We start from the raw sequence: 18,871 nt of genomic DNA, 5'->3' as shown, positions 1-18,871 counted from the left end.
CGAGTGGGTGAGTTTTTGCGATCACATTGCTCAACTTTACCTTCCCAGCATCCCAGATGTGATGTCATTCTGTGGCATGGCAGTCAGTGGATGGAGGTCTCTGGTCGCCAAAGGGCAGCCAGCCATGGTGGGTGCCATGCCCTTCCACGAAGCCCTGAAATAACACAGTCGGGGCATTCTGGGAAAACAAAATGGCCCCCCTCCAAGATCAGTCCTGTTGTTGCCTCTGCTGCAGGCAACACCAAACAGCGACGTAAAATCATTCTCAAAGAAGCAACGATGAGCCAGATAAACGCATGATTTCGATGGAGGGACGTATGAGAATGCAATAAGACAGAAATGAATGGGATCGTCTGGAGAGAGAGAAAGAGTAACGCTCGTCTCACCGGCCTTTCCCTTGCCGAACATCCTTGCAATACCCAGGAGGGGATATTGCAGCCCTAGGGAGGGGTTCGAACCGGCTGCCGCATCCCTCAGAGTTGCTTGGGCAAAGTGGGGTTCCAGGGACCCCCAGCGCCCAGAGCCATGGGCCAGCCTCTCTCATGCCCCTGCCCGGCAGACCCTGCCCCTTTCTAGCGTCTCCCTCCTTCAACCACAGGAGGTGGTTGAGGCCCCATCGGTGCAGGTGTTCAAGGATAGGCTGGACATGCTCATGGTGGGCATGTTGTGAGCGGAGCCGGCTGGAGCCGGGGGTCAGACTAGATGGCCCGGGAGGCCCCTTCTGACTCGCGCTGTTTCTATGTTTCTCCTTGCAGAACTGGTGTATCAAGCGGCGCTCGCAGTCCATCTACCTGCAGGTGCTCACGGACAAGCATGCCCCTGAACACTACAGGTACCGGGGGGTGGGGGGAGGTGGCATCAGACTTGACTTTGAGGGAGGGTCCACAACAGGGACACAACTCCCACGAGGAGCATCACTTCAGGAGACGTCACACTCCTGGGAGAAAGGAGCTGGGCATTGTGTGTGCTTGGCACCCCGTCCTGCTGTTCCACAGTCCTGCAGGACAACCTCCCCGTCTCCTTGGGAGCCACCCTAAAGGGCCATTCCCATGTGTTCCTTCCCCCGGCATTCTCCGAACCGCCCCACATGTGTTAAGGTCCAGGGATAGAACCAACGGAGTCCTTTGCAGAAGGGCAAAGATGTGGAATAAAGCGGCCTCTGCAACTTGAGGCTCACCCGGAGTGTTGGAATACAGCTCCCAGCATCCCCCAGCACTTCCCATTTCCTAACAGTCTGAGATCATGGGAAGAAAAAAGCATCAAGGCATGCTTGATGCCTGCCATGGCAGCTTGGAGGTTCCGCAGAAACTCTGGGAACGTAAATTTGAGGTGTCTCCATGCTATCACGCCATTTCCAGGAGCAAGGTGCAGCCCCAGAATATGAAAATGTGAGGAAAGGGTGGCCTTAAGCATGTGCAAAATGCCTTCCCCTCTTGCTACTGAGCCTCACCAGGAGGAATCAGGCCATCCTAGGATGAAGATGCTTTGCACATGCAGCCATGGGAGAACCCAGGAATCCTCCCGTTTCGCAAACTGTGTCCAGGTTCCCCCCCTATTTCTGTGCCCCTTTCTCTCGCTCTTTTGCAGGGTCCTGGGCAGCGTCTCACAGTTTGAGGAGTTCGGCCGGGTGTTCCACTGTCCGAAGAACTCGCCCATGAACCCGGCTCATAAATGCTCTGTCTGGTGAAATGCACCCCGCCCGGTCCCCTCCTCAGCCTCACGCAGGTCCCTCTCCTTGCCCGCTGCCCGGCTGGGAGAGCTGGCGGAGACAGCCCTGCCCTTCCACGGCGGTCCCGCTCCAGCCCTCTTCCCAGAGACGGACGTGCACATGGGCAGGCCTGAGTAAGGGCCCAGAGGGCATCTGGGGCAGCCCCAGGTACGACCTTGGAACAGGGCTCCCCTCCCACACACGACTCAGACCCCTTCCCCGTGCGTGTATCGCCTCCTGACTCACGAAAGAAAATGTTTCTATTTTAATTCTGAAAGTACATTCATGGCATTTCTGAAACTGCGCGCACACATCCATTTTGCTCTTTTCCTTTATCATCACATCCGGCCTGAAGAAGAGTCTGACAACGCTTGCTGATGTATTTTGTAACTTTTGGGTTGTCCCTAATATTGATGCCTGTTGATGCTTTGATATTTAAAATTCTGGTGGACCAACGCAGCTGCAAACATTTTATAAATAGACCAATTCACTTCAAAGCTTTATTTTTCTGGCCTCGATCATTGCAAAATCACAAATTTTCTCCCAGTAGTCAATACGAAGGAATGCAAATGTGAACTGCCAGCCCCACAGGCTCTGGGCTCAACTCCCCCAATTTTTAGGATGTTTTGTCCCACCCACAGCTGCCTCTCCTTCTAGCCTGTGTCCCAAGGGATTTGGAGTGCGGACATTCTTAAGAGAGCATGTCCCACGCAGGGAAGCAAAAACCTCTCTGCCTTGCAGATGACCAGCCCTGACTGAACCACACGGACAGGTACTTGCCCTGTCCAGCGGAAGGGCCGGCAGCTCACTTGTTCATTCCAGCACTGTTCCTTGGTCGCTCCCGGCAAATTTCTCAAGATCTGGGCCACAAGTCCATCGAGACAGGGAAGCCAATCCCCATGAGACTCTGTTTCTCCACTCGGTGTAACTGGGTTTCCACATTCCCTGCAGCCTCTGGGCCTCCGGGAAAGGTTACGCTTGGCCCCTCTCTGCAGGCGAGGCACTGGCCCCTCTCGAAGGTCCCACTGGCACTACCACCGCCTGGGCAAACACTGGGCGCACACCTGGGTCTTTATTTGGGGGTACAGCAGCTTCGCCAAGGAGCTGCGTGGGGCGCACCGCCCCAGCAAGCTGGCACTTTAAGGCCTGGGTTATTAATTTCTGCGCCACCAATAGCCAGAGCTCTTTGCATGCTTTACAAAACATAAACTTACGATCTAAAAGTATGAACAGCATTAAAACAACATGCAAAATTTAAAACCAAATTAAAACACACATAAAAACTACAGCGGCCTGTGCAAATTGATCAAACGGCCTGTTCCAGCAGCTGGAATGAAGTCCCCCAAGCAATAGCGGTGATAAAGGGCAGTCTTAACCTGTCACTGAAAGGACACTAAAGTTGGTGCCAGGCAATGGTGCCACAAGCGAGGAAAGCCTCGGGGCCACGGAGTGCCCGGCCAGAAAGCCTTATCTGGGCTGTCTCTGAAATGGGTCCAGCTTGTGGCTTGCAGTTGCAAAGAGCTCCATGCTTGCCCCTGAGGTCCATCCGGGTGGTCCACGGCCCAGCCGGCCCCCTCCCCCTGGGCTAGGGTAGCACCAATGCCAGGCAGCCCTGCTCCGGGAAGCAACGAAGGCAGGTAGGTCATGCCCAGTCCCCCTCCTGCCCCCTAATTCCCCCTGACACAAGCGCACCCACTTGTGGCGAGCAGGTGGCACCGTTCAAGCGTCGGATGTTTGTGGCTCTCGGTACGCAAACATTGCGCTGTATTTTTCTGCTGCTGATTGCAATGAATTAAAAGGCCAGAGTCATTTTGTCTGCATGGGCAAAAGGGCGCAATTCATTAGCTGGGCCTAATTAACCACCCCCTCCCCATTTCTCGGGGCTGGAGGCCGCGGCACCCCTGGCCTTCAAATCCCAGTTCGAGTGCAACCCCTCGCACGGCTTGCAGAAGTTGCAGGGGCTCAGCCGTTGGCGGCTGTGCCAGGACAAGGAGACCGTCAGCAAAGATGCCTGCCTGACCCCCCTGCGGTGCAGGGGGGGCCTCTTCGGGGGTGGGGGGAAGGACCTGGAGGGCTTGCCCAGGCCTGGCTCGCAGCAAGATGGAAGGCCTGGGCCTCGACTCAGCAGCCCGCGTTGTGAAGGAGCTGTTCCGCACAGTCAGTGGGAGCGTCGCCCGATTCCAGGCGGCCGCGTGGTGGCGGAGGAGGAGCGCGATGCACCCGGGGTTGCCCGGGGGGGTGGGGGCTAGCAAGCCCAAAGGAGCACGGAGGCCAGGAGGAGCAGTGCGAAGGAAGGGCTGGCCAGGCTGGCTGAGTCCCCTTCAGAGGGGCGCTGCTGCTCATGGGGGAGGCCGCAGTCCTCGTAAGGCTCCAGGCAGGCCGCGAACGCCATGCTGTGCGCGATGTACGTCTGCTCCTGCACCCCGTGGAAGAGGTGCGCCATGGGGCCCTTGGCCAGGATGGCCACATCCTCCCCCCCGTGGGTTTCCGATACGAGGGGCACGGCGGCTTGCTGGTGGTAGTTGTCGCCCTCTGGGGAGAGGAGAAGAGGCAGAGTGTGGTGCTAGCCTGCCAGCCGTCCCCCAGCCCTCCCCCCACTGCACCCCAGCGGCCTCGGGGCAACGCAGCTTGCGCCACCCGCGGAGCGTGGCCTGGGGTGCTGGCTCTTCCCAGGGTCAGCCACAGCTCAGATGAGGGCATGGGGTGGCATCCCTCTCGGGCCCTGACCTTTCCCACCCCCTCCCGGCTGCTAAATGCCCCTCCGTGACTGCGATACAGTCTTTTGGTTCTTCCTTTGAACCCTCCACCCCACAAACTGATCACCACCCCGCGTCTTCCCGCTTGCGCCTCTCTCGAAGGGGGCGACTGGATGCGTGTTCATCAAAAAGGGGCTGGGACATGCTAGGAACCGCAGCCCTTTGCCGTCTGAGCAGGATCCTGCCTCAAGGGTTCTTCTAGGCACGAAACGGCTCACACGACCACTCAAACTGCCACATGATGTGCTTCTAATCACCGCTGCTTCAGATTTTTAAGTGGCACAAAATAGGACCCGGACAAGTGGAAGGCCACGTCATCCAGCCTCGTTTCAGAGACCTGCAACCCCTTACGGGCTTGTTCTGGTGGTGGTTTTGCAGTTTATGGCCTGCTTCATCGAATGCACAGGGTATCATGCAGTTCCAGGTGTGGTTGTCATTTCGTGCATTTCCTTTCTTTCTATTGGAAAGTTTTAAAATCCACAGCACCCTAAGTACTGGCTGCATTCAGACAACACAATCACCTGAGTCTCAACCCGTGAATATGTTGTCTGAACCCGATTACTCCATATAAAACTGAAAGTCTCTATAATACCCTAGGCATTCAGTGAAGTGGGATATAGCCCACCAAAGCTGGAATAAATTTGCTAGCCTTTCAGGTACAACCAGATCCTTTGTGGTTTTTGTAGACTGTGGTAGCTAAACAGGGCTGCCATTCCCCTTCATAAAATTCTGGGGATGAGGCAATGAAAAACTTGAGCGACCATCCATCTGGCCTAGCCAAAAAGTATGCAGTTTGCCTCCCTTAGCAGCCAGTGCTGAGCACAGCTTTCTGTCCACACCTTACTTAAGGAATTCTCCTTTCCATTCTAGAACAGGTCAAGGGCCAGCAGGTGGTCAGCTGCTTCCAGCATCACACCTGTGCCTGCAGGTTAAGTCCTCTGCGGGCCGTATCCCAGCATGTGGTGCCATTTTTGGAAGATTAAGTGCACAAGGGGACTAAACTCCAGCAGGCTGAGTTTGGAGGCCATTTCTGGCTCACCTTGCATAGGATATCGCCCTAACTTCTAACTACCCCGCGATGTTTCTCTGTCAAAGCCCACAGTGTAAACCCACCCTCCAAGAAATTCACTATGGAACTAATAGGGAGAGAGAGCATGTCAAAGAAAGTCCCAGTGGGGGTTTGAGGTCAGTATTTACTTTAAAGTAGCAATGGGGGAGGCATCTTAAACTTTTGATCAAAGCAACTTTTGATCAAAGCAATGGCAGAGGGAGGTTTTGACTCATTCCACAGCTCTGTTTTCTGCCAGCTTTTTGTTCTGCAGCAGAGCAAAAAAGATCTTTTGAATCATGCCTGGATTGTCTTTCCGGCAAGGACTGAGAGCAGCACTGGGTTGGGGCACCAGGGGTGTTTTATGGGGATCGTTAGCTCAGGAAACAGTGGATGGGTTAAATACCCCCCCCCCCGCAGCCCACAGCAGAGCCCCTACAGCTGCTGGAGAGTTTTAACACCCCCTGCCGCCCGCAGCGGTGAGAAATGCCAGGAGAGTCGCCATCCACCAGCGCCGCTTTCTTACCGCTCTCTTCGGCGTTCACGCTGGGGCGGCTCTGGTTGCCCAGCTGGAAGCCTGGCCCGTTCCCGTACACGATGGACGTGTATGTCTTATTGTCGATCGCGAGGCTGGGGGCCAATCCTGTGGAGGGAGGCGGGAGGCGGTTTTGAGCAGGGACCCGGGTTCTCTGCTGCCCCTTCCAAAAGCCACGCTCTCGGAAGGCACTGCCTCCTTTTGTGGCTGCTGGGTGGCTTCCTCACTCTAAATGCCTCTCCGAAGACTTAGCAAGCCATGCAAAGAACTTCCGCCTAAACGTCGCTGGGATTTTCAGTATCCTGGCTCCAGCCCTTTGGGCTTCAGCCCGGCCCTCGAGAGCATCGGAGACTGGATTTGGCCCTCAGGCGGAGAGGAGTCAACACTGCTGGTCAAAAGGGACCTACAACAGCTGGACGCCGAGCCAACGCCGAGCCTTTGTCCCCACTGGCCAGGCCCTCCCACAGAGCAGTGCCCCGGATCGGCCACGCAGGAAATTTTCTTCGCAGGAGACTGACTCTGCACCATTCCCCCTCGCCCTCGGAGGCCCTCCAGCACCTGAAGAAGGTGCATCCTCGCGGCAGGGGCCTGCCCTTATCTCGGGAATTTGCAGCTGAGCACGGCCCTCCCACTGCGGAGCCCCACACGAGATCTCAGCCCTCCTGTGTGCTGGCATCCGAGCCCACCAACCCCCCCTGCTCCCCGGTGTGCATCAACCCCCTCCGGTACCAAAGATGGAGGTGCCCCGCAGCGTGTAGCCCCCGAAGCTGAAGACGTGGGAGTGGTCGGCAGAAATCACGCTCAGCGTGTCGGTCTCGTTGGTCAGCTCCCCAGCCCTTTGGATGGCTCTGTCGAACTCCACGGCCTCAGTGAGAGCCCGCTTGGCGATGCCGTCGTGGTGCCCAAGGTCGATCTTGCCTCGTGCAGAGAAGAGGGTGACTTAGACTTCCTGTTTGGTGAGTGGCTGCACCACCGGTGGTGGAAGTTGAGCAGCGGAGCCCCCGCCGCGAACCCACGTGCCTCCCCCCAGCTTGCCCGTTCACTCCATAGGATTCATTCCCTTCCACACAGTACAGCCCCCCTTCTATCTGTCCCCCTCCCTGAACTGCTCAGAAATTTTGGGCCCTGCGTGGGTGTGGGTCACGGGGACCTAGCAGCGGGAAGAGACGGAAGGAAGGGGCTACACCCTCCTCCCAGCCAGCGTGCAGGCCTGAAAACTCCCAGGGCCCAACCCGACTTATCTTCCACAAAGAGGTAGAAGCCCTTGGGGTTGCGGCGAAGGATTTTGATGGCAGATGCCGTCATCTCAGCCAAGGATGGGTCAGTGACATTATTCCGATTCAGGTCATATTTCATATCCCCAGGTTCAAAGAGCCCTAGGGAGAGCAGGGGAAGAACAGTCGCAAGTGCCTTCTGGGAAAAGGGTGGGCAGAGGCGTGTCAGGGTGAGTGCGGTGGCGGTTCTAATGTCCATGGGGCGGTGTATCCACTCTGGGTTTCAGTTTGCACTTGGACTTGCCCCACAGAGAGGTACTTGCAGGTCAGACTGAAACTTGGAGTATATACCAATCCCACTCCACGGCTCATGACCCAAGCGAGTGGAAGACAGACGGCCTGCATAGCACCCTGGAAGGGCCAGCCCAGAACAGGGGTCCTAGCAAGCGCTACAGCTTTCCTTGGACTGTACCATTTCACACGATGGGTGGGATTAGTGGGTGGAGAGAGCTGCTTGTCTGAAGGCTTCACCTTAAAACCTTTCACCACAAGCTGCAGAGAGGAGTCCACACTCACACACACAGTGTGTGTGTGTGTGTGTGTCAAAGGGAAACATCCATATTTGCCCTCCCGCCCCCCTGAGATCAGCAGCAGAGGCCCTCCTCCGGGAGCCCTCTGTGAAGGATATTAGGAGGGTGAGTACCCGGAGGAGGGCCTTCTCTGTGGTGGCACCCCATCTATGGAACGTGTTCCCCAGGGAGGTCTGCCTGATGCCATCGTTATTTGTTTTTCGGCGCCAGGCCAAGACCTTTTTATTCCAGCAATATTTTAATAACTTTTAATATTGGTTCTTATATGTTTTTAACTGCAGCCAGTGTGGATCTGTAATTCATTTGTGCTATGTTTTATATTATTTTATCTATGTAAGCCATCCTGAGGCCTTCGCAACAGGATGGCATATAAATATTCTAAATAAATAAATAGGAGAATAAGCCCCTGTATTCTTGATGGTACAGTCCAGCAAGTCCTTACCACTTGATCCTCCTGTAGGTAGAAACTGATCTTAAAGGCATTCTGAGAAATGCATGCTTGAGTAAGACCATCCCTGGATACAACCAGGAGGCAGAGAGAAATCGGAATGCGTTACCCATGAGGCGGCTCACGCTGGGGTCATCGGCAGCCTGCAACAGCTCCGTTCGGTTCCAGACGTACTTGGCGCCCTGGGAAGAAACCCAGACACGGGTGTGTTGAGAGGGTGTCCACGCCAGAGATGTAACTCATGGGGGACGACACGGGGAGCGCTGGAAGGCGTCTTATATCGCACTGGATCTAACATGCACTGTTATGTTGGCTCTGGCTGGAAACTGCTTTGCACCATTTTCAGCGAAGACGCTTCCATTTCAACCTCACCCTGTTAATGGGAGAAGCCATGGCTTGAAACTGTGACTTTTGGCGTGCCAATTGCTGCTGTTGTGGTTGCTGCTATCCCTCCTCTGCTGGGGGAGGGTGGTTTTGTGCAACCTCCAGATCTCATCACAGTTGCCCCTTTGGGCCTCCCCATTGACCTGCGGTGGTGGAACTGTAATGCTGGGTGAGCCATTGTGCATTGATTGGGCTTCCTGCAAAGGGGTGGGGGGGTCTGTTAAAATGGGGGGAGGGCTGGCACTGCTGCAGAGATGACATTCTTTCCTCCCCCACCCCCACCCCAGGCTTCCTTGTTCCCTCTGCGCTCAGCTGCAGTCCTCAAAGTAGCCGGAGGGATTGCAATGCGAAGCTTTTGGGGATAGCTTGGTCCTGAACGGGCAATCGCAGCCCATTTGCTTGACAAAAGATGCGCTCCCCGTGGACATGCAAGTGGCTAGAGCTGGTCCGTGAGTTTGGATCCGCGCGGCTTCTGCATTTTGGGGCTCTTCTCTGGGTCCCGTCCATCAGATCTGCCGCGAGGAGTCCCTGCGCGTCTGCATTCAGCCCTGCAGCACTGAAGCACTCAGATGCGTTACGGGTGATTCCACATGCTCTGCACCCTGCGTGACACGGTACCCCCGTCGCCCCATCATCTCGAGGGGCCCACCACAGGTTGGGACCGAGCCGAGCAGGATCCGTCCCTGCAGCACTCGTGGTCTTCCTTTCCTGCCTGGCCTGGGCTTGCAAAGCCGGCGGAGCCGAGAGGACGCCCCCCAACACCGGCGGGACGAAGGCTGCGCAACGCGGGACCTGCCTCCACGTCACGTGCAGTGGCACAGAGGGCGCTGTGGGGAGCTGGGGGGAGAGACGAGGCTCCATTTTGGGCAAGCCCCCCGTGGCCTCTAGCAGCACCCCCGTCTGGGTTTCTGCGCCAGGGTGAGCAAGGGACCCCGCTTGCCCAATGCTTCGACTCAGTTTCTGCCATGCACCCCAAAAATGCTGTGCGCATGTGCCAGGACCTCGGCTGGCAAAGCAGACTGGAGTCCAGGGAGAGGGGCCCGGGGCTGCAGCGCGTTCCTGCCCTCAGGCAGGGCCCTCACGCTTCCCCAGCCCACAATTCGAAATGGAAAAGTGCATTTGCATGCGAAGCTTCACTTACCGTGGAAGAGCCAAGCCACTGGGCGATGAGGTCCTGTTTGTCTTTGCGGATGCCTCTCTGGAAGGCACTGGTGGGATATTCGGGGTCCGGCGTGCCTGCCGGAGTCATGTACTTCCGGCCACCCCCCAGGATCACCTGCGGGGAAGTGAGATGTCGCCATGAGAATGGCGTGTGAGCGCACGCAGCAAAGGGGCACATGCGCTTGGGCCGCATAAGTAAATGCAGGCTCCACACCCTCCCTCGGCAGACGAAAAGGAAGGAAGGGGCCGCACAGGGGTCCCTGGTGAGGAGGAAGTGAGGTTGCCAAAGGCCAGGAAAACCCCCTGGCTGGCTGCTTAGCAGAGCCGCCATAGAATCCCCCTTGCTTCCTGTTAAATAACTGAGCCGGTTATTCCGTGTCCTGCACTCTGGGGTCATGGAGGAGAGAACCTGGCCTGCCTCTCCGGCCAGCCTTTCAAGGACTTGCTGAGTGCTATCGTATCTCCCCTCCGTCTTCTCTTCTCCAGGCTAAACATGCCCAATTCTGTCCGTCACTCCTCACACGGCCTTGCTTCCTGCCCCCGGACCCTCCTTGTCGCCCTCCTCTGGACCCTTCCCAGCTCATCTGCACCTTGCTTCAATGGTGGTGCCCAGGACTGGGCACAGGACCCCAGATGAGGCCTGATCAGAGGGTGACTAGAACGTCACATGATTCAGAAGCGATACTTCTATCAACACAGCCCAGAGCAGCATTTGCCCTTTTCGCAGCCACGTCACGCTGTCGACGCGTGTTCAGCTGTGATCCACGGCGCTTCCTAGCTGCTCTCCCTCGCAGGACAGCTGAGCCAAGCACTCCCCATCTTGCGGTCACGCACTTGGCCTCTTTTTCCTGGGTGCAGAACTTGGCATTGTCCCTAGTGAATCCCTTTTGATCATTTCCAGCCCAGTGCCGCAACCTGTCCAGAGCACCGTGGATCTTCCTTCTGTCTTCCAGGGCTCTCTTAGGGCCAGAGTGCAGTCCGAGGAACAGAGCGGGGCCGCTCTGGGCACCTACCGTGAGGTTGACGTTCCGGATGAGCTGTTGAGCGATGTCCTTGCAGCCTTCTGTAATCGCTGCTGCCGGCATGTCAGCATCAGAGTACCAGTTCCGGTTCACCACGTGGGCGTAGGTCCCAGCCGGTGAGGCATGCTGGACCCGTGTGGTCGTCACAATCCCCACGGATTTTCCTGGAACAGGGGGAGGGGATCAGAGGAGAGGCAGCGCCCGAGCTGGACACACAGGCAGGAGAACCCAGCGAGAACTGGCACTCAGAGCCTGTTTTCCTCTGATCTGACATTTGCTGCAAGAAATCAGGTGGAAGGCAGTGCCTCTGGGCAGGTGCAGAGTGCCTTCCCTCAGCACTTAAGGCAGCCTGCTGTCTAGGCAGTTAGGAGCCAAGTTCAGAAGGCCGGTGTCAGGATGCGTCCTTCCTTCCATAGTTCTGGGATGACGGGATCATAGCAGTAAGACCTAAGTCTTGGAAGACATTTCCTGAAGCACCAGGAAAAACGTGGAATGGGAGGGGCACCGTCTTGTCCTTTGGCTCAGGCAGCAAAAGCCGTCCAGATGTCCCTGGGGGAGACCCTAAATCCTCCCTGTGCCTCCCTGTAGGGCCAGTCCAGGGATTGGGGTGAGTGTAAGGGAACCACATGAATGGGCAAAGCTACCACAAAGCCTCCAAGGCCAACTGACCCGCAACAGCTGCAGCAAGGACAGACACGCCTCTTTCTATGCTGCCCTTTTTGAGCATGGTGGGCCCACCCCAAACTTTCCCTGTCTGTCCCCTAGACCTGGAGGGCTGCCCTCCACAGGCGCTCCCCAGGGGCCTCGGCCAAGAGGTGAGCCAGGTGCTCGGATTCGCCTGTCTCCGCCCCCTGGAGGCTCACCTGCTCGCTGGGCCCTCTGTAGGACGGACACCACTTCGTTGCCCATGGTGGTGTTGCACTCATTGTACCGGGCAGCCGCGCTGAGCCCGATGGTCTGATAGTTGCCCTTCACCCCACAGAGATAAGCGGTGGCGGTGCCGGCGCTATCAGGCACCTGCCGGTCCACGTTGTAGGTCTGCCGGAAAGAAGGGGGATTCAGGTGGGGGGGCGGCCCAAAAGACGCCTCTCCTGGGCTCTCAGGCTGGCCCTGCGGGGGCAGGAAGGGGGGCGGGACGGCCCTGGTCCTACTATTACAGGCCAGGAGAAGCCAGCACTCCTGGGTTCCTCAGGGGACAGCAGAGGCTGGCGATGTTCCCGTCTGCAGGGCGCCTCTGAGCTTTATGGGCGCTTTCCATGGTGCTGAAGTCCACCCCCAAAATGGGTGTGCCACCATGCTTAGTGCCTGTAAAGTTCAGAATAAAAGCCGCGATGGCTCAGGAACCCCGTTGGCATGGCGGTCCCCAGCCTTCACCATCAGAGGGCTGTGCTTCTTTCCCTGGACTGCCAATTGCCTGGTGACTTCCTCAGTCTTGGCATGCGGCCCCAGAGACCCTCCCCCTAAGGGAAGAAGAAGGTCCTCATCCTGATCCATTGTGTCAGAGGAGGGCAGGAAGGCATTTCCAGAAGTCCAAAACAGGGTGGACGGTGCACGGGAAAGGCAGGGACCGTCCTGCCAATCTTGCGATCATTCCATGCAAACAGTTTGGATCTTGACAGTGAATGCAGGACTGAGCACTCCAGAACTATAAGCTATTTCTTCTTTAAGTAAGTTTCCAGTCCTCATGGTCTTCAAGCAGGGATAGAAACTTCCTGCCTGTGGAGGTTTCCAACTGGTCCTCCACCGTGCCTCTGGGCTTTGCTTTGGCAAAAGGCAGGGATCCAAATGTGTGAAACTTTTTCACACACAAGGACAGGACAGGTTTATGAAGCTCCGCCTGGCCCTGGAAGGCAGGGCCTTCACCTCACAATGGTCTAGCCACTTGGGCAGGCGCTTCCCCTAGCTACGGTCTAAACTCCTTTTGAGGTGAACTGCTAGGCACTGGGCCCAAGAGCTTTATGCCTGCACCATGGGATGGCTTTTCTCCAACTGGAGTTGAATTACTGCCTCCTGAGCCTTTGGGAGTGGAAAGGAGCTTTCTTGGTGGGGCTCGGGGTGGAGATGGAGATGGGATTTGTGGCCGGTAAGCGTTGTTCAGAAACCCCCCAGCCCAGCACAGGCGGCAGCCCCAATTCAGCACCTTGGAGAGAGCCACGAAGGGGAAGGAGTCCATGACCAGCGGCGTCTCAGGGCCGAGGTGGCCCTGCATCTGCCCCTTCAGGATGCGTGTCGCGGTGATGGTGGGAATGCCCATGCCTGCCAAGGAAACAGAGGCCGTTGGCGAACATCCCGATCCCAGTGCTCGGCCCGCTGTGCCCAGACCGTGACCCTCCAGGCCCCGCCTACCGATGCAAGTGGCCCAGAGATGGTGAGCTTAAGGGGGGCCACAAAAAAGCCACAGGCAGTGGACATGAGGCCTTCGAGCATGTTAAGATAGCCCTTTCCTGGCCCAGGAATCTTGGGTATATCGAGCTGTCTGTCCTGAGAAATAGCTTGCCCAGGAGAGATGGGAAGAGACCAGTGGGCTCTTGGATTGCCTGGGTCGGCTGCTGAAAGGAGACGGGGGGATCCAGGCCTGTGTTCTGGTCTTGCTAGACTGAGGGGGGCCACGCTGGTCCTGGGTGTGGCTGGCCGCATTGGTGTGCTCAGTTGTGCTCACACACAGTCAAGGGTAGGAACAGACACAGGGTTCAGACAACATGTTAAGCGGCACTCAAGTGTTGAGTTGCTGAAACATGGGTGTTCTTGCTGTCTGAACTCCGCTGTGCTAATCTGCCATGGTTGCTAACCATGGTGTTCAAAGATAGGCTGGACATGCACTTGGCGGGCGTGTCGTGAGCGGAGCCGGCTGGAGCCGGGGGTCAGACTAGATGGCCCACGAGACCCCTTCTGACTCGCTCTGTTTCTGTGTTTCGGTTTCTAACCACAAACCACCCACACAGAGAATCCATGGGTTGTGGTTGGGGTTGTTCACCATGGTTTGGTATCTTGGCTGGATTCGGATGTCACACAAACACTCATTTCAATATCAAGCAACAGTTCCGCAAGGAACCTCACACAACCCACGTTCAGCCCTTGCGTGGGTGGAACCCAGACCCTGAGTGCTGGTCGAACGAGACTGAACTGTGTTATGCTTCAGGCCAGGGGCAATCACTGTCCAAAAAAGACGGATTCACGGGGGAAGGGAGCCCGGGGGGTTCTCTGTCCACAGGGCCTCAGTGACCTGGTACTGGCACTGGGCACACCCACGCTGCAGCGTGGGCTTTCCACGGGGGAAGTCCTGTGGCAGAGGAAGCTCAGCAGATGCTCTGCCACTCACCATCTCCCAGGAAGAGGATGAGGTTCTTGGCTCGGTAGTGCAGGAGGTTGAGCTTCAGGGTGTCCTGGATGGCTTTGGAGGCCTGCCGGTTCCAGAACGCCGGGTCCTCCTCCTCCACTGGAAGAACAGAAAAGCGGCAAGGAGAGATTAAGAAGGGCGGGCCTGCAGAGTCCACATTTCCCAGCTGCCACAGCTCCCTGCATGTGGCTGGTGAGCGAGATGGGACACGCTGTCCTGAAATGCGAAGCCCGGCCAAATCAGGAATGAGCGGAAGATGTGGCAGGATCGCCCGACAAACCTATGGGCAACCTGCAAGGACATCAACAATGGGTCCTCTCTCCCCATTGTTTAACAATAGCAAATAAAACTGAAAGTTAAATAGCAACAACAACTCCTACTCCTCCTCTCTGCTTTGAAGGACCTTGGACTAACCGATGAGCTCTTGGCCCCAGCGTTCCTTCCCTGCATTATTTGCTTGCCTTTGACTGGGTCTTTGGAATCCTCTGAACCTCTGACCTGTCGTAAATCAGTGGTGACTGGCATTACTAAGCACAGCGCATGCCTCGTGAGCCAAGTTCAGCAATGATGAGGCCTGCTTTTTCTTGCTGAAACCATACGGCGCTGCTGGGCTATCATGTGGCTGATCTGATGCCAGCACACGCTCAAGTCACACTCACTGTGGGTTATCCTGCTGTTCAGACCCAAGTGCCGCAATTACTTGTTTTGATTAGCACATTCCAGGTCTGTCGTCCAAAGAGCAAAGTACCGCCTACAGGTCCACCACCCATCACCCCGATACACACGGGGATTCTTTGCATAAAGTCTAGGAACTCGGATCCCTGGATCATAGAATCACAGAACAGTAGAGCTGGAAGGGGCCAGAGGGCCCTCAGGTCCAACCGCCTGCTGTGGCAGGACTCCCAGTTAAACCGTTCCTCTCGGATGGCTGTCCAGCTGCATCTTGGATGCCTCCAGTGTGGGAGAGCCCAGCACCTCCCTGGGTCAAGGGTCCCATTGCCATATAGCTCTGACAAGGAGAAAGTTCTTCCTGATGTCCATCCAGAACCCTCCTCTTGAAATATTCAGGGTCCAGAGAATAAAAAAGCAACTGAACAAATTTGATCTGGCAGTCCCCCAGTGTATGAGGCTGTCCAGCTGCCAGGCTTCCAAATATATTGGACCACAATTCCCATCATTTCCACTGGCCAGGGCCAATGGCAGACACCAGGCTGGGAAGGCTGACCTCACATGCCAAGCTGGAGGCAGAGTCCTGGACCTTGGATCCATTCAGGCATAGCTGTATTTTTATTAAGTTAAGGAGATGGAATGCTGAACCTTGATAGCTTCCTCTTAAGCAGCCCTTGTTAGTAAACTCAGCAGAGATTAGGGGATTCTCACAAGGTCTCAAAGTTGTTTATTGCATGGTTCATGGTGGGTCTGTTAACCACTTTCAGCCTAAGTGCCAAGTTCTACTGTGCGGAAAGAGGAATTCAAGCTGGGAAGAGTTCAGAGAGGGGCAACACGGAAGATCCAGGGACCGGAGGCAAAGCCCCATGAGGGGAAGTGGAAAGAGCTGGGCATGTTGAGCTTTGAGAAGAGGAGACTGAAGGGAGAGATGATGGCACACTGCAAGCACTTAACCGGTTGTTCCACGGAGCAGGTCCAGGATCTCTTCTGGACCACCCAGAGAGCAGACATGGAATAATGGGTCACCTCCCGATCCACCGTTTAAATGCTTCTACTCCACATGGGCCTTGAAGCCCCTCTGTAAGTGTTAACCCCATCAAGTCTTCCAGGCACCTCAGGAAGTTGTGGGGTTCAATTCTGACTGAGAAAAGGTGGCGAGGGTGGCTGGAACACCTGAGGTTTTAAGGGCATGGCAGACCGAGCGAGCTGGGAATGTTCTGAATAACCCCAAAAGCTGTTCTGAAACAGTGGGAACAGTTCCGTGGGTGTAATACTTACAGGTGGGCTTGAAGGCCCATGTGGGGTCTGAAACCATCTGGCATCAGTCCCCTGCCCATGGGCTGCTTTATTCGCTGGAGCCTGCTGGACGCTTGCCAGTACGGCGTGGCTCTATAATAGCCACTGTTTGTGGAAAGGCTTGCAGGTTTTTCTGCCGTGGCTGCAAGGTTGTGGGGGGGGGGGGGTAGGATCAGAACTCAGAGCCCCCTCGTGAGGGCATAGCAAATTCTGAACTGGCTTATGGTCCTGACATTCTCCCTGTGGTTGTACTTCCATTTTAAGACTTTTAAGCATGGGATGGTATAGAAAAGTTTTAAATAAAATAAAATAATAAATAATTACAGCATGCCGCCAGCAAGTCTGGAACTTTTACATGGCATGTGTTTAAGAGAGGTCTCTGCCCCAATGAGTCTACACTTACAATTCATGCCAGGAAGAGAGACAAAGGGAAAAAGTGACCAAGAATGGAGTAGGAATGTAGGATTCAGCTGCTTTGAACTGTTCTTTAGTTGGGGAAGGAAAACACGACATGAGAAATCCCAGAGAGAAAACAAGACAGAGAAGTTCACCAAACAGCAAATAATGAACTGACAACTTGTTTTGAAATGAGCCCGGTTGCTTCAAAGCCACCGTTGCTGCCCCATTGGAAAAGGGGTTGGGGTTGGGGTTCAGAGATGAAGCTGCTAAGAACTGAATTCTGGGGAAACTTTCTTCTCCGAGTCTTTGCCTGGGTGGACTGAGTGCGGGTTGTTATTCAGCCATGGGCTGTTGCTGAAACTTGGATTATTTTGTGGTCTGAAGTAGCTGGGATAACAAATCACAGTGAACAACCCCAAGTTTGTAACCCAGCAGGAAGCCATGGCTTCTCTTGATAGGTACTTCATAGTTAACAAGCCATGGCTTGCTAGCAGAACTGCGTTCAGGCAACACAATAACCCGTGTTTCAACACCAACCCATGGTTCAATGGCAACCCACACTCAACCCACAAGTGTGGATTCTTGTGTTGTCTAGACACTGAGAATCATGAAGAGATTCCAGTGACCTTCTAACCATCAACACATCAGGGAAGGTGATTAAGCAAAAGCATGTTCAGAAAAAAGCCGTAATAATTATTTGTCCGTGTGCATCTCTGCATCTGTGTGTCTTACATGTATGTCATTTATAATTAGCTGTCATTTTTAATGACCAGTACACAGATGCTCTGTTTGTTTTCACTCTCTGTTCTTACTTTGCGAGCACACAATGTTATTTAGAAGAAATCTCCATGACTCCAAGATACTTCTTGACACTTGCCATCTTTCTCCCGAAACTGCCTCAAAAGTTGCACTACGTACAACCTTTTTGATTTCATTCTTCAGCCGCTAGATGAATATCCCTTTATGAAAAAGAACCTTTCCTTTTCCACCAAACCTGACAATATTTAAGAATGTCCAGCTGTCAGCACCATCACACCCATGCCTGAAACCTCTCTGGAGTTAGTCTTTCATAGAATCATAGAAGAGTAGAGTTGGAAGGGGCCATGAAGGCCATCCAGTCCACCCCCTGCTGTTGCAAGACACCAAATCACACCATCCCACTCAGATGACCATCCAGTTTCTTTCTGAATGTCTCAAGTGTGGGAGAGCCCCCCACCTCTCCAGGCAGCTGGTCCCACTGTTGTATCGAATGGGAGGCTTTAGCGTTTTAGAGACTCTTTGGAATGGTGAACTTCCTGCCGATCACCTATATTTGGCTTCCAGGACCATTAAACTATCCTGGTACTCCAGCCACCTTGTCTGCTTTCATCCCAAAAGCTATTTTTTTTTCCTATCCTAGATGAGCCTGGCTTGACATCCTTCAAAAATATTAATATTTTCCTTAGAACAAAGAAAAACAATTATAATTTTAATTTGCTGCACTGAGAATAGATTCCAGCAGAATCAATAAACAGAATCAATGTTTCTTTGAAATTGCTATTTTCTTTCATTAGCCTGCATAGACTGAGACGTTGAAGGCGCATTGCTCTGAGGTAGCAGCTTAGATTTAGTGAGGTTGTTTCCTTGATTCTGCAAAAATGCTCAGTTGTCTTGCAAAGCGCTCGGCTTTGACGGATAAGAGCAGTGCAGAAAAAACTAGACCTATTTGTCAGTGTCACACCTGATAAAGCTTCAGAGCAGGTAGAACCTGTCCAAGTTTTTCCAGCAACCTCGCGATTAGGAAGATGAATAGAAAGCAGGAGGGAAGGAACAAGCTGCCCACCATCGCTGCTAAAATTTGATGATCTGAACTCCATGATTGTGAGCAATGCACAATAGCATCGCTTCTGTTCCTCCAGGGCATGGCAGACTCTAAGGGAGAACCACTCTTTCCCCCGACTTGAGTGGAAGAGCACAGGAGGGGCTATAAGCCGCTGAATCAGCTGTTCTGTGCAGGATTATGGAGCAGGGAGGTGGGGCACCCCCAAAATGCCCCTTGAGGATCCCCAACATTCCTGAGCATGGTCCTCCTTCAACCCCAGCCCCCAGCGTCTCTGTTTGTGTCCATCTGCCAAGCTCAGGTGCCGGCCCCATGCAATGAGGCACAGAAGTGACTTCTACCGCCCCGCTGCCGCTTCCCAACGTACCTGGGATGATGGCCCCAGTGAAAGCCAGGCCCAGCAAGAGCCCAAAGCCCGGTAGCCACATGGCTGCCAAGAAGGCAGAGCTGCTCCGGGATGTGAGAAAGGAATGCTGGCGCGCCAT

The 18,871-nt window shown here is 54.9% G+C and overlaps 2 protein-coding genes across 3 annotated transcripts in view; one reads left to right on the top strand and one right to left on the bottom strand.

Moving 5' to 3' along the window:
- ECEL1 (endothelin converting enzyme like 1) overlaps positions 1-2,205 on the top strand; it is a 46,684-nt gene extending 44,479 nt beyond the window's left edge. For both annotated transcript variants that reach the window (XM_044422441.1, XM_044422440.1), the window contains exons 16-17: positions 756-832; positions 1,588-2,205. In XM_044422441.1, coding sequence (XP_044278376.1) covers positions 756-832; positions 1,588-1,687 — 177 coding nt within the window. In that variant the 3' untranslated portion in view covers positions 1,688-2,205. The remainder of the gene's footprint in view (positions 1-755; positions 833-1,587) is intronic.
- Positions 2,206-3,953: 1,748 nt separating this feature from the next.
- Positions 3,954-18,871, bottom strand: LOC123019519 (intestinal-type alkaline phosphatase-like). The gene is made up of 11 exons (XM_044422444.1): positions 18,754-18,871; positions 14,186-14,419; positions 13,007-13,122; positions 11,730-11,904; positions 10,858-11,030; positions 9,825-9,959; positions 8,409-8,481; positions 7,289-7,423; positions 6,777-6,968; positions 6,039-6,155; positions 3,954-4,240 (listed from the first exon to the last, which is right to left on the bottom strand). Exons 1-11 carry the CDS (start codon positions 18,869-18,871, stop codon positions 3,954-3,956), a joined length of 1,755 nt encoding a protein of 584 aa, XP_044278379.1.

The sequence above is a fragment of the Varanus komodoensis genome, unplaced genomic scaffold (genome assembly GCF_004798865.1).
Source record: "Varanus komodoensis strain SLA01 unplaced genomic scaffold, ASM479886v1 scaffold127, whole genome shotgun sequence".
Lineage (NCBI taxonomy): Eukaryota > Metazoa > Chordata > Lepidosauria > Squamata > Varanidae > Varanus > Varanus komodoensis.
The sequence above is the reverse complement of the archived record's forward strand: the minus strand, read 5'-3'. Positions and strand labels throughout refer to the sequence as shown.